Raw genomic sequence first — 14557 nt, forward strand, 5'->3', positions numbered from 1 at the left:
AATAGCCAAAAACGCTGAAACAACTAAATGTAGACGGGGCCCTAAACCGTGCCTAAACAGAGGTATCCCCTGACAGGGGGTTTTGTAAGCGGAAAATACGGCCTTACGTGATTTAATTGACTAATAAAACTTTTCTGTTTTTTGTAAACCATCCAGCGAACTGTCCACTTGAAGCGGTTGACTGTCTCTTATCATTAGTCTCGTCCTGTTGTGTTGAGCATATTACGTGATTTAAGTCACAAAAGTGCTTCAAAGCTTTACAAGCTGTGTGAAATTTTGAAAATGCATTGCTATTTTATTTAAGTAAATGTATTTTTAGTATAAAATTTCCCTACGTTTAAAAGAATATAACATTTGAACAAATATTTTAATCGTTAGAAACACAGCCTAAAGTCCTAAAATCATATCTTGTTTAGTCATATTCACAACTTGTTTGAGACGAAAATGCACGTTTGAATTCGGCAACACTGCAAACATTTTAAAGCCAATCTCCAGACTCCAATACCCAAACCCAAGTTCTACTGTTCTAGGCTGGCTGGCTAGGTGGGCCTAAGAGAGAGCTTCTAAGTTGCCAGTAGAAAGAAATTCAAAGGCGAAAGCATATCTTTATGTAGTTCGGTCAAAACCAAATCAATGCATTCGGATAAGTTAACCGTGAATAAAATACCAGAAAAAGGCAATGTGTTTAGTTGATATTCAAATAAAGCTGAAGGCACAGATTCATCAAGCCGTGAATTGTCGACGTTGCGATAAATTGCCTATTGATTCAATTACAGACTTTTATGACAGTTAGGCCTACTAGGGCTGAAGATCAAGAGCAATGAATCAGAAAAAGGGGATGGATCAACTGAAAGTAGAAATGAAATCAGAAAAAAAGGTTAAAAAGGCTTCATTAAATAAGCACAGACGACCAAGTATCAAGCTTTGGTCTGCAGAGTCAGACTATGAGATGGCCAACAGCGCATATAAGCTGCAAAGTTATCATCAGCAAGATTCTTTTTGCGGAGCAATGATTTCATGGTACAACTCAGGTTTGAAGTGTTTTCAAACGTTTAGTTGTCTGTTTACGACCGCTTGCATATTCCTTGCTCCTTATCTATACTTTTACAAAGCAAGTGCCGTTATTTTTTATTTGAACACGGTTTGTGACATGATATACTTTTGTGTCATGTTATTTCGATCAAGAACAAGCTACATGGTCGACGGGGTTGAAGAGAAGAATTTGTTGAAAGTTCGGCGACGATATCAAACTAGCCCAGCATTCATACTTGACTTGATTACTTACTTACCGTTAGCACAACTCCTTTGGCCATTCACAAAGTATGATCAGGTCTTTTTTGCTTTGAATCGTCAAACTATTGTTTTGCGCTTGCACTACATTTTATTCTACTTAGGTAAGTACATAGTTTTTTTAATTTTGATGATAGTGGTGTTACTTTTATTGTAGCTTGCAGCCATAGCGTACGCAAATAATTATTTTGGTTGATGATTTCAGTTTTAATATTTTGCCATGTTGGATGAAGCTGCCTAGCCTAAATTTTAGGCAGACTCGAAAATAGACCTATGAACAGGGTTACCACAAAAAGACTTCTCATTTCGACCGACAGTGTGTCAAAAAAGTCCACTGTACCATTTCTAAGAAATGGAACTAACTTGTTTTGTACTTTCTTAATTCTTCTTTTGTCTTGTTTTCAGTAAACAATGCTAAAACAGTGTTGCTAGACGCCGCCAAGTAAGTTTTTCCACTACTGCTTCAAAAATTTTCCAATTTTATTCACAGGTTTCAACACCTTTCTGAAAAGATTTCTCCTTTATTTTCTGATTTGCAGTATTGATTTAATTTTCGGCTCGTCCTTGGCTAAGATTTTAAAAATTTTTCAATCAAACTTTCTTGTTCCCATCGTTGATTGAAAAAAGCACGTGCTTCTTGCTTCTCCATCTGGCAACATTGTCATTTGGATACCTCACTACCAATTGTAATTTTAATTGTTGTGTCGCAATTAACCTTTATCAAAAACAAAAAAGTTTCTGACGTTTCTACAGTCGGAACGATTTATCAAGAATGCTGAAACAGGTAAAAACGGGTAGCCTATCTCTCTAAATATCCATTGGTGGGCAAACTGGGCATGGTCAGTGTTGCAGGATGTTTTGAAATAAAAAGAGTATTTATTCTATTGAAGTCGATTTGAAATAATAGGAAATTAAAGGAATCAACGTTACCATAACCTGCAACTGCCAAAAATGATTGACATATTTGTGCGTCTACCTAAACGCGCAAATATGACCAATTTCCTACGTTCTCACTTAAATTCAACTTGAACGTTTCTTGACGTTGAGCCATAGAATAGATCAGGGGCGTCCAACCCGTGGCCCGCGGGCCACATGTGGCCCGCGAGAAGGTTCTGAGTGGCCCGCGTGATATTTTTCAAAATGACATATATTATATAATCAACTCAATCGCCAACATAATTTATGGCGAACTTACATTCCGATAAATTGGCATTTATTGTTTGCTTTCTTTCTCTATTACTCTATAATCCCTAGAATAGAGCATGGGGTGCGCAACTGTTCAAGTTAATTTTATTGTATCACAATGCACATTGTTACGCATCACATTTTCCACATTGTTACGTCCACCCTTTTCCACACAATAGTACTGGTGCTTCAAGAGTCAGTCAATCAGCAATATTTCTTGCTTTTAGCGAGAGAAGTTCAAAACTTTCTATTGCTAAAATTTTACAAAAAAATTGTTTCTTAAGAGAAAGATCAGAGGATTCATAGATTGGCAGTTTTCGTGACATCATTATCCGGTAGCACTTACTTGTGCGAGCAAGTTTTTCGTGGATGAACCTAGGGACAGCCGGACAATACATTACGGGACGCGCAACTCCGTTGTTCCGGCAACATCAGAAGTGTCAATTGCCAATTTGACATTTTTTACGCTTTGCTGCTGCCTTGCTTTCAACTAAAAACCTTAAACCACTTTAAAACCAACTTCACTCTTTTTATATAACCCATAAAATGTACAAACACATTTCTAAGATTAGAATTTGGGTGTGAGGGTTTTAATTAGAAATTATCAGACTGTCATTTTTAAGATTACAAATTAGCAGTAAATACTCAAGTGGCCCGCGCAACCATTCGTAAACTACATGTGCCCCTTTGGCCAAAAAGGTTGGACACCCCTGGAATAGATAGACAAATTTTACTGGCTGCTGGACAGTAGCTTATTGTTTTGAAGCATCTTCTGCCTTGTCAATCAAATTGGGCTGCAATTTTATGCGTTTTTAAACTTTGCATTTGTAAATCTTTTTTTTTTGCCAATTACGTTTCTCTGTTGTGCCTCTGCTGCTGAACAGATAGCTTTTACCTGTTTCAACATCCTTGATAAAGTTAGTCATTTTGACTAAAGAAATGCCAAAAACCCGAATCAACGAGCAATATGCGCTGTATTTGCTATTTTTTCGTATATTCTTATGTTGTTTTATATATGTATAACAATTGGTTTAGCTGTAATTGGGTAAAGTTGACCGAACAACCTGGAAGATGCTTAGCGAAAACCCTCGCATGCTTAGTTATGTAGGTCGTTTGGTCAGGATTAAATTCGTCGGTCAAACATGGATACAATAAATAAGCGTTGTAGTTTTATGGAAGATTGAATGTAAGTTATCAAATCTTTTTAAACAAGAAAAAATTGTGATCAGTGTTGTAACTGCATTTTTATTATAAAGTGACCTGCGTTCTGGTGACTAAAGAACGTTATAGTCACCAGAAGAACTCAAGTCATTTTATATAACCAAATGTCCGGTGAAAGTTTCATTCTGTAATTGCATTTTTATTATTACTATTTGACAAGACTTATTAAGGTTTGCGAATAACTTCATATGTGTGGCCGCAAAATTTAGTAGTTCATTATGAAGCAATTAATTAGCAGAAGACCATAAACAATAAAACGAACATATACTTTTTCAAGATATGTTCCTCCCTTCGCTGCTTCTATTTATGCAATTATATAACATTTTTTATAGCAATTATTGCCCATATATTTTTAGGTTTTTGCTTTCAAATTTTTTTTTTTTTTTAACTACAGAGGTAATTGCCCCCCTGCCCTTTGGCTCGTATGCCTTTGATCTAAAGCAATTTCGAGATTATGCAGTATAGAAATGAGTCTAAGCAAACAAACTAAAACTCAAGTATGAAAAAGATGTATTTTGACGTGATACTGACCCGTTCTAGAAAAACTTATTCAGAAACGGAAAATACAATGATATCAGCCGGGAAACTGTTGCTGCATGGGCTGGTGTAAGCATTTTAACATATTTTGTGGTATTAGGTGGTGGTGCAATTTTTGACCCAAAAATAACAACATTGAATCGGAGTGTATCTGTCAATATAATATAAAAGTCGGGAAATAAAAAATGATAGAAATTTTCAGAATGCAACATTTAAAAATAAAAACGCATCAATTGACATGTTTGGTCCTTCTAGTGCTAGCTTTTGCGGAGAGATGCACAGAATAATCCATTAAGAACAAGAAATTGCTTGAGAAATTTCTGATGAAAAATATGGTGCAACTAAATGACTTGACGTATATAGTCGCAGTAAAACCTCGTATCCTGTTGTCCTTATTAATTTTGTGATTCCAGATCGTGGTAACTCTCTATAAATAATGAGAAAAACCACTACGCCTACATTTTTTTTTGAGCGAGGTTACGATAAGATTAGCGTACTTAACTGGCCAAACACTAATATAATCTGTTCTATTTTTGCAGAAATGCGCGAAAAGGAATCTAGCTCGAGCACTCTTTTCTATCGAACCACTAAGTATTGTTTACTTTCAACTCTTGCCATTCATTTTGCGGCATGCGGATGGTACGGATTGGCATGCATACGAGCAGACCAAACTGTGTTTTCCTTAGAATTGTGCCAACAGACAAGTTGGATTCAATATCTACCACAAAGTATGATGTGCAATATTTAACAATAATGACAATAAGGCTGTTTATCTTTTTGCAATAATGATCAATATCACTGAACCAAGACGCAGCTGATAAAGCAAAAGTTCATGCATTTAAGTTCACATTAAATCGAATTTTAATATTTCACTGTGTTCTAATAGGCTACAATTAAAGGCGACAAAAATATTATTTTTCAGATATTTTAAAAAGGGTAATGAGCGCCTCAACAGACAACAACACACTTGTTGCGAGTGAAGTTAGCTTTCTTCACAACACATACGTAACTAGTTTGTATTGGGCATCTGCTACTCTCACATCTACAGGCTATGGAGACATTCATGCCTTTACCGTAAATGAAAAAGTGTACTCTCTTTTTATGATGTTAGTAGGTAAGCAGAATCAACTAAATTTTAACAACAGAATTTTTATATCTTTGTGTTAGTTTTACATTAAAGCAACATCCCATTTTTGCTATATTTGGTTCAAGTTGCAAGCATCAAATCTATGTGATAAAAAAATTAACTCAATTGCAAATTAACCGTATCTGTCACTGCTTCCTTTCGGCGGCAAGAGTTGCTGGCCGAGACCATCAGGTCTACGTCTCTCTTATTGCTAATTACTCCGTCGGCTTATATCAAATAACACCGGGAAAAAGTGTGCCGTTGGTCAAAAGCCTTATCTATCACTTCAATCAATTTATTTCGCAAAATATATTCGTGATTGTGTATTTTAGGTAGAAAAGGTGATAAAGACTCGGTTTTAGACCTATTTTCGCCATTTCTTGGTCAAATTTTTCAGTTGACTTTTCATTTTGAAAGTCTTCTTGTATTGAACACAGAATTTCATCAATTTTGTTTTTCCGTTTCTGTGCAAACAGTGTATTCCATACACTTTTTGCACTACAAAGCAATTTGCCCAAATAACGAATTACCTTCCTAATTATTGTCTGCCAGCAAAGAATGACTCATTTTGCGCCAGAGACCGACTCCCTACCCAGACAGCAAAATCGACGTTGAATCAATGTAAAAAGACGGATTTTGCTGCCTAGAATTTTAGCGCCCTCGCGTTTGACTGACAAGCACAAAATGAAACCGCACGCTAATAGTGAACTGTCAATCAAGCTATTGAATAAACCCAAAATTTTCCTGCATTTCATAACTGGCTGTGACAAAAGGTTTATTGTGAACTTCACAATTATCTGATACCAACATATTCGGGATTAAAATTTGGGGCAAGAAAAAAAAGTAAAAGTCAAGAAATCTCAGGTTTCTAGCGTCACTGCTTCTATGTGAAATTTCTGAATTAGCAGAGGGCGAGACCATAAGGTCTACGCCACTGACAGATACGGTTAAAGCTGCCTTCAAATTTAAAGTTGCTTTCGTCTTGTGTTAAATCAAAGCATCTTTAATCCAACACTTTGTGTGCGCGCTTCAAGAACAGCTCGGCAACAGCGCTCTTCAAGAACAGCTCGGCAACACTTCCAACAATAAGCGGAAATTTCGTTTCGTTATTCTCGAAAATCAGGCTTGCGTTTGTGGTTTAAAGCTCCACAAGTATGCAAAGACGCCAGAATGAAGCTTCAAAAGAAGTTTTCCCCATTGTCACGATTTCTTTCTATCTCTTACCAGGAAAAAGACTCAGAAAGGTTCAATGACGTAATTTAATGGGTTAAACCGAAAAGCAGTCAATTAAATTCACGGATAGTTCTACTAGTGAAATGATATATATATGAAAACGCTTGAAGGACTCCAACGAATGGTTCACCACTTCCAGCAATTAATCAAAGTAACAGTAAACAGCAATAGATTCCAACGCTTGCGGCTTTTGATCGAGTCTAACGTGATCCACTCACAGTTTCTCATACGATTCTGATTTCAATCAGAAATTATATTAGCATCAACTTTGCTTTACTCGTATTCAATACTTTAACTCTCGATCAACAATAATCTTTGCGTCTATTAACAACTGCTACTACTACAACAATGATCTCTCATCACCAACTCATCATAATAATCAACTCATCATAATCCACTCATCATAATAATCATTACGCAAATTACACCACTATTTATAGAAGGTTTTTCGGTATAGTAACTTCGAGAAGGTTACGTAATGTTACATCATGGGACTCATGGTTCTGTCAAGTTGCATTAAAATCGTAAACAAGCCGAAGCCTCTAGATTGTCACGTAGGGAAAATGATTCTAGAAAATACATTGCATAATAATAATTTCGCAATCAGAGATCCATTGGTAAACATCCTTGTGACATCATGACAGACGATATTTGGTGAGTGAGAAAACAACAGAAAGTTCGAGGTTCGCATCTTACAGAATGATGTAGAATTACGTTACATAACAACGATTCGCGATCAAAGGTTACTTCAGGTCATAACCGATAATAACACATCGCACCAGAATTTTACAATCAAAACAACACGCTCGTTCAAGACACAAAGCAGAGTCCATCGTGAGGCCTTGCACATTGATTGTGACACCCATTCACAGATAAAAACTCCAACAGTTCACTACCCATCAATCAATTTTTACCTTGGAGTTGAAGCTTAATAGAAAAAGTAGAAGGTGTTAAAGTGGAGCTTATCATACTCCAAATGGAGCTTTGTGTGAAAGATAAGGAAAAAAAAACTTATTTGAGGATACGGGTTTTTGTTTGATTCAACACTTTGTGATAGTTCAGAAACTTTATCTAGAATCTATTCTATACTATAGCATAAGAACTTACCACGTTATTAGAATAATCTAATTGCTCCATTTTTAACTCAACTTTGAACATTTTGATATGAAAATACGTCTATAAGGTTTTTATTTTAATAGCTGTGTAGGCTACTAAAAGACAAATTGGAGTGCATATTTATAAACATTGGTTACTAAACTTTTCATAAATGATTCTGAGTATCCTTGCCATGACATGTTGTGAAGTAGTAATATGAAAGACGCAAACTGAAATTTATCTAAGTCAATAAAACAAAAAATGATATATGCTGCTTCTCACTATCTGTATTGAAATATCCACGTTAAAAATGAATTACAATGAACGCAAGATGTGAATAAACTGGTTCTTAATTAGTACCTTACATATTATAGTAAGAGTGTGCAACTATGCTGGCAAAATATATTTAACATGGTTAGACCGGCCTTCTTAGCCTACATCATTGGACTAAGTGAAATAAGTTTATTAATTAGTAGTCTGCAGAAAAACATAACCTACCTTATTTTATTCCTAACCAATGACTTCAATGTTGGGAAATAAAATAAAGCACATTGCGCCTTTTTAGAAAGCAAATAAGCTGATCTGTCACTTTCAAGCGTTTCGCAAAGTGTGGTGGTAGAAACGCATTGCCCTGCAATAATGAATCGTAAACCCTTACCTTATAAAAAGAAGTTAAATGAAGAAAATTTAACACCATATAATTAAACATCATTGTATCTCAGGAATGTCCGTTTTGTATGGCATGACTATGGGTGGAATGACGTCAATGCTCACAAACATTGATGCAAGAAGATCGAAGTTTGTGCATCGTTACCAAGCTTTTGAAAGAGAAGTGGTGAGACGTTCAATTACAATGTTCTATACGTCTGCAGTGAATGGTAATCGTAACGTTTAAAAGATTAGGTGAAAAACTGTATGTGTGCTTTACTTGCCATAAAGATATTAGATTTAGAAGCAAAATGGTTGGAACGCCTGGTTGATCTAATATAAAAAGAAATAATTTATAGCGAACTAGCACTGAAAATTAAGACATTATAGTTTTTGAAACGTTTGCTAAACATGAGGTTAGTATCTACATTTTAAGCTCTTTATTTTTTGATTAGATATTAGGTTTCTTTGGTAAGTTTGTTTGGTAAGAGATTTTTCGAAGTTTGCTTCTACGTACAAACACGAAACTATGAATTTTAGAATCGGATGAATGTCTCTGACGAAGTCAAAGATATGTGTTTGAATTATTTTGATCACCTTTGGCGAAGATGGGAAGGCGAAGACGTCTATGCCAATCGGTTTTTGAATATTTTACCTGACTGCTTGAGAGCAAGCTTTGCTGAAGCACGTTTTTCGAAGTTTTTTGACAAGGCAAGTAATAATAATAATGTTATGGTTTTATTTATTGTCGCTCTACAACAGCTAAGGTCTTTTAGCGACAGGGCTCATTTTTATTTATATCAGGTTTACGATGTTATCACATTATTACCCGACTCATTCTCACTGCGCTATGCAGGATAGAACACAATCGATACCGTTTTTTAAAGTCTTCGGTTTGACCCGACCTGGAATCGATCTCAGATCTACCAGCACCAGAGCCGAAGGCGAAACCACTCGGCCACTGAGCTGGTTAAGACAAGGCAAGTGTGTTATGTTAAGAGCTACAAAGCCTACGAGTAGTAAGTAAAGCGGTTATACATTTATCGTGCGCGGACCTTTTGCCGAAAGATATTTTGCCGAAACCCATTTTGCCGAAAGACATTTTGCCGAAAGGACATTATGCCGAAGGACATTTTGCCGAGTGGACAAATTGCCGAAAGGACTAATTGCCGAATGGACTAATTGCCGAAAGGACTAATTGCCGAATGGACAAATTGCCGAAACAATTTGGAAAAAAATTACTTTGAAGTGACACAAAGTCTCGTTACCATGCAAGCAGTGCCTTTGAAATAGAATTACGTTGCTACTTATGTTTGCCTAAAAGTTAGTTTGAAGCGACATCAAGTCTCGTTACTACGCAAGTAGTGCCTTTGAACTGGTAATTATTTTGATCTTCCTCGTACTAACAATTCCATCGAAGGATGGCACCATGCTTTCGACCAACGAGTCTCCATCACACACCCCACGATACGTCGACTGACAGTAAAGTTGATAAAGGAACAATCACACAACGAACTAATCCTGGAGCACGTGGAGCAGTTATCAGCTGGCGTTCAATTGGCGCCACCAAACAAAAAATATAAGGTTGTGAACGATAGACTAAAACACATTGTGGAGAATATCGATACATATAACCCCTCTGTCGGATATTTACGCGCTTTCGCACATAATTTGTGTGTAAAATCTGTTTGAGAATGATATTTATGTGTCATTGGGTTATGATAATACATATAATATATTTTTATAATTTCGGCAATTTGTCCAATCGGCATTTACAGTAATCCTTTCGGCAATTAGTCCTTTCGGCAAAATGTCTTTCGGCAAAATGGGTTTCGGCAAAATGTCTTTCGGCAAAATGTCCTGGTACCACATTTATAGTGTTTATTATTCTGCGTACCAAATTAAGGTGAGGATGCACTCTACAGTCTACACGATCACTGTTTTCTTGCTTAATACGTACGAGGAAAGCACGTCACTGGCTGTCTTAGCCCCTTGCTAATTAATCGCTAATAACGGGAGCTATGAAAATCACAGAGCCAAAATATTTTACAAGATAATAGTCATGTGTATTGTGCGTATAGAAATTACATTTTTACCCAACAAACTTATTGAAATAAAGTGTTAGAAAGTCGGTTTTTATTCTACTTTCCAAAAAAATAGCTTCAAAATTGGAATTTTTGAATTATAACATAAAGTAATGCTCAACTAAACAAAGAATTAATTTTGCTCATAAATATAAGGTATTTTTGGGCGTTTTCACATTTTGAAGTAATTGCACTAACAGTTGTATTGCACTTACATTAAATTATATATATCTAGCATTGCACGAAAATGTTTAGCCACCTGAGACAAAATGCTTATTGTGAAAAGCAGGAAAGTAGAAAAATCACGAGCGCAAAACCTTTTTTAGATTGCAAGTGTGAACAAAATGAGTTTAAAAATAGCTTAAGCAAGAATGGTTAAGCAAGAACACTTTCTCGTGTAGATGCACTTTTAAACATAGTGTGAAGTAGAACTGTGGAGTTGGAGTCGGTAGAATTTTGGCGCGTCAGGATCGGAGTCGTTATAAAAAAGGTCAACTCCGACTCCTGCTTGATACAAAACGAAGAACAACTAAATTTGTGTTTGTATTTTTTTTTAAATAATATTTCTTGTTTTCCGTATTGTATAAAGGAACGACACTCAGGCCTCAATGAATAGAAATGACCAAAGAGACGCTGTGTTTGTATACAGGTTTCAGATGAAAACTACGTTTGCTTTAAAAACTTTAAAACGAAAATTTCGAGAGAACTGCTATACGCAAATAACATTAGCCAACATACGCCTTTTGCTAATATGCATCCGCTACTTTAGCCCGAGTAGCGGTAGCGCGCTACTTTTAAAGTAGCGGGTGCCCATCTCTGTCTCTAAATACAAGTTTGAGATCACATTTATTCTTGTACTTAGCTTAGCAGCCTACTGGCACAACTTTTAGCATAGTCAATGTCTTGTGAATTTTTGCGCTGTTTTTTGTGCTTTCAGCATGTGCAGTTGCTTTTTGTTTGTTTTGATGGAGTTTGTGCCTAAACAAAAACAAAAAATTCCTTTATTGTTATCGCTAGGTGCGTCCCAAGTTACGCAAACTTTTTCAAGAGCGTTGCAAGGAAAAAAATTGAGAACTAGTGTCGTGAATGGGTACAAAATGATGATTCGCTAATCGCAGCTTATCTTTTGGTATTTCAGGCTGATCTGTTGGAAGGAACGGAAACAGCTTTCATAAGAAATCTTTCACTGGTTTCAAAGCCAATGGTCTTTTTAGAAGGCCAATTTATTCAAAAATCTGGAGAGATTTGTGATACAATGTGCTACCTTCACCATGGTATTCTTGAGGTGATCATGTTTATGGAATTACGTAGAAAACTTATACTGTATTTACACTTCATGACAGTGATTTTCTGCCTTAGCTGCGTAACTGAGTTGTGAAAACGTTTGCTCGACGCTCGAAAGGACGTCGGTTCGATACCGCTCTAAACCTCGCGGCTGTGATTTGGCAAAAGACTAAATGGCATGCCAATACATTGGTAGTAGCTGACTTGTGTGTATGTCCATTATGTCCTCTTGCTGCCTCCTATTCTTAGATGTACTCGTAGTGTGCAGTCTGCTGTCGCAATGGGCGCAAAATAAATGTGATTGATGATATTATTGCCGTTTGTGGTCGTATAACTAAATTCTCTTATACTGTTATGACTATTATTAATGTGTTTGTCAGCTAACAGCTCATTTCCACTGACAACAATTTTTGTAGTGCGCTGGGAAAGATGTGAGAAAAAAATAGAATAATGATATCACAGTGCAATAATACACACATTTCACTGCTGTTTTTCACATGAGCTTATTTGAAATGAGAAGATCATGGCGAAGCTTGGTGGAAGAAAAGTTCGCACGTCACGTGGTGCACCATTCAGCATATTTTGACTTTGATTTTATAATACTGTACAGTAGTTGCAGTAGCGACATGTTTCTAATTGATCATTTTGTTTGTCGTGAGAACATTACATTGGTCTTACATTAGTTTACGTATGTTAAAATTTGCTAATTGGATTCTTTTTCTGCGTCAAAAGGTTTTAGACGATCAAGAAAGAGAAGTAGTTGCATTGATGCACCCGGGAAAGCTTTTTGGTCAAGTTATGTTGGTTTATGATCTTCCCAGAATTAATTCGATCAAGTGCAGAACTAATTGCGACGTATTTGTTCTTGCAAAAAGTGATTTTAAGAGCATTCTTTCTGAGTATCCAGCATGTAGGTTCTTCATTTTTATTTTGTGTTTATTTTATCACTCCTTCAATGATGCACAAAATTAATTGGGGTCTAACAGGGGATATAGCTCACTATACTCATGAATGTCATGATTTATTGTTGGTAACCCTTAGTGTACACCAAAAAGTACTATTAAGTTATGTCTCGTTCAAGTTATCTAAACATTGAAAGTACAAATGGGAAAGGCAGTAATATTTCATTTAACTTTGTTTTTGTTTATTTTCTATTTGGCTTATTGGTTTAGTTTTGACCACTTTTATAGAATGTTTACATTAACTAGGACATAGAACACTAGACAGTCTTTAGCTTGAATGTATAGACTTTTTATAAAGTTAAATTCAAATCTAAACGCAAAATCTAATTAAAAATATGCAAAAATGAACCAAGATAAACAACTTTGCAGTGGCCTGCTGCATAGTGCAGCTACCTACCAGCCTACATATGCTTCCTGGTGTGACGACCTGATATAAAACTACGGTATTAGATTGTTCTCTTGAATTAAATAGCCTAAATATAAATGGTTTTAAATTTGACTTCTATAGATTGTGTATTTACTTAACACTTTGTTTTCGAAAGCGGCTGCGAAGTTTTTAAAAGCTGCCAGTTTAAAATGTGACGACGCTGGAAAAACCTGGCCAATGGGACCTCCAAATTCTGCGAATTTCGATCAATCTCTTCAGTACGTAAGGTTTTTTTGCATTTTTAACATCATTTTTGCATAAAATGGCAGTTTGTTATTGTTTAACTGTATTTTACTTTATCTGCTTGGCTGGTGAATTCTTGTGTTGAAACCTTAGGCTGCACTGAACCCTGTAGTGCCCTATGTTAAATATATGCAACGTAGGTTTTGAAGGAATACGGAGGCTTTAGGGTAATAGGATAAATAATTGTGGAGAAAATATGACAAGGACGATTGACACAGCAGATGGTTGATCAATGCTTAATTTAGAAATGCAAACGTTAATCAGCAGCCTATTAACACTCACAGTTTTGCCATGACTGTGATTACAACGAAATATTGATTACAAATGAGAAAAGGGGAAATTTTTTGTAAAGGTCGCCAAAATTCTATCAATTTTTGATAAATATTGTAGAAAAACATTAACTCAACAAATAGATCGCTGATTTTTGATCCTGCGTGCCAACATATAACTCATAAGTAACATAATTTCGTCCAAGTCATCAACCGTCACAAGCGCGTCAGGAGTTAAAGCAAATTCTTCAAAGTGTGTCGCTTCGAGACTTATGAAACATTCTTTTCCATTAGCAGATTCATACAGCCTATACAGTGCTAGCATTTCAGATAAAAAAAAGTTGTATGCGTCCGTGACTTCTTCGAGGACACCTACAGGGGTCCGCCAAGACAAAAGGGTTGAAAACCACTGATCTATAACATACACTAATATAGGCTGCTTATTATGAAGAACGTATATTCTATATGTATGTATTGCAATATTGGCTAGAATAATTTGAGAAGAACATTTTTCCAATTTGATGCAAAATTCTTTGCTACCACTACCCAATACCAGTCGATAAAAGTTGCGCGCTACCGCTACTTGGACCAAAACTAGCTACCGCTACTTCTCTCGCTACTTTTGTCTTAAACTGACACAGGAAACACTATTGTAGTACCTTGTGAAGTTAAAACGACCTTGTAAACGAATGATACCATTCGTTTACACTGCTATTTCAACGTGGTTAAAGAAAACACGTTCTAGGTGAAATTTATTTTCATGCATCTTTCAAAAACAAAAGTTTTTCGAAATGCGAGTCATTGAGTTCTGCCCGCTTTGGGTTTAGCAAGTCTTTTCCAATCGAGAAAAGTCTCTCCACCGCAACACTGGAAGGAATAAGGGTGTTTAACTAAATGAACATACGTTTTAACTCGCTATTGGGAAAGCTCAAAGACTTGCTTCTGTCCGAAAA

General features: G+C 36.1%; 1 protein-coding gene across 1 annotated transcript in view; it reads left to right on the forward strand.

Annotated features, from left to right (window-relative positions):
* Window positions 1-545: 545 nt before the first annotated feature.
* The window catches only part of LOC145769477 (uncharacterized), a 52314-nt gene continuing 38302 nt past the window's right edge, over window positions 546-14557 (forward strand). Inside the window, exons 1-8 of the mRNA XM_082581124.1 lie at window positions 546-1394; window positions 4773-4961; window positions 5156-5347; window positions 8410-8522; window positions 8876-9046; window positions 11558-11704; window positions 12436-12613; window positions 13208-13310. Of these exons, the coding sequence (XP_082437250.1) occupies window positions 821-1394; window positions 4773-4961; window positions 5156-5347; window positions 8410-8522; window positions 8876-9046; window positions 11558-11704; window positions 12436-12613; window positions 13208-13310 (1667 nt within the window). The 5' untranslated portion in view covers window positions 546-820. The remainder of the gene's footprint in view (window positions 1395-4772; window positions 4962-5155; window positions 5348-8409; window positions 8523-8875; window positions 9047-11557; window positions 11705-12435; window positions 12614-13207; window positions 13311-14557) is intronic.

The sequence above is a fragment of the Aplidium turbinatum genome, chromosome 4, assembly GCF_918807975.1.
Source record: "Aplidium turbinatum chromosome 4, kaAplTurb1.1, whole genome shotgun sequence".
Taxonomy (NCBI): Eukaryota; Metazoa; Chordata; class Ascidiacea; order Aplousobranchia; family Polyclinidae; genus Aplidium; species Aplidium turbinatum.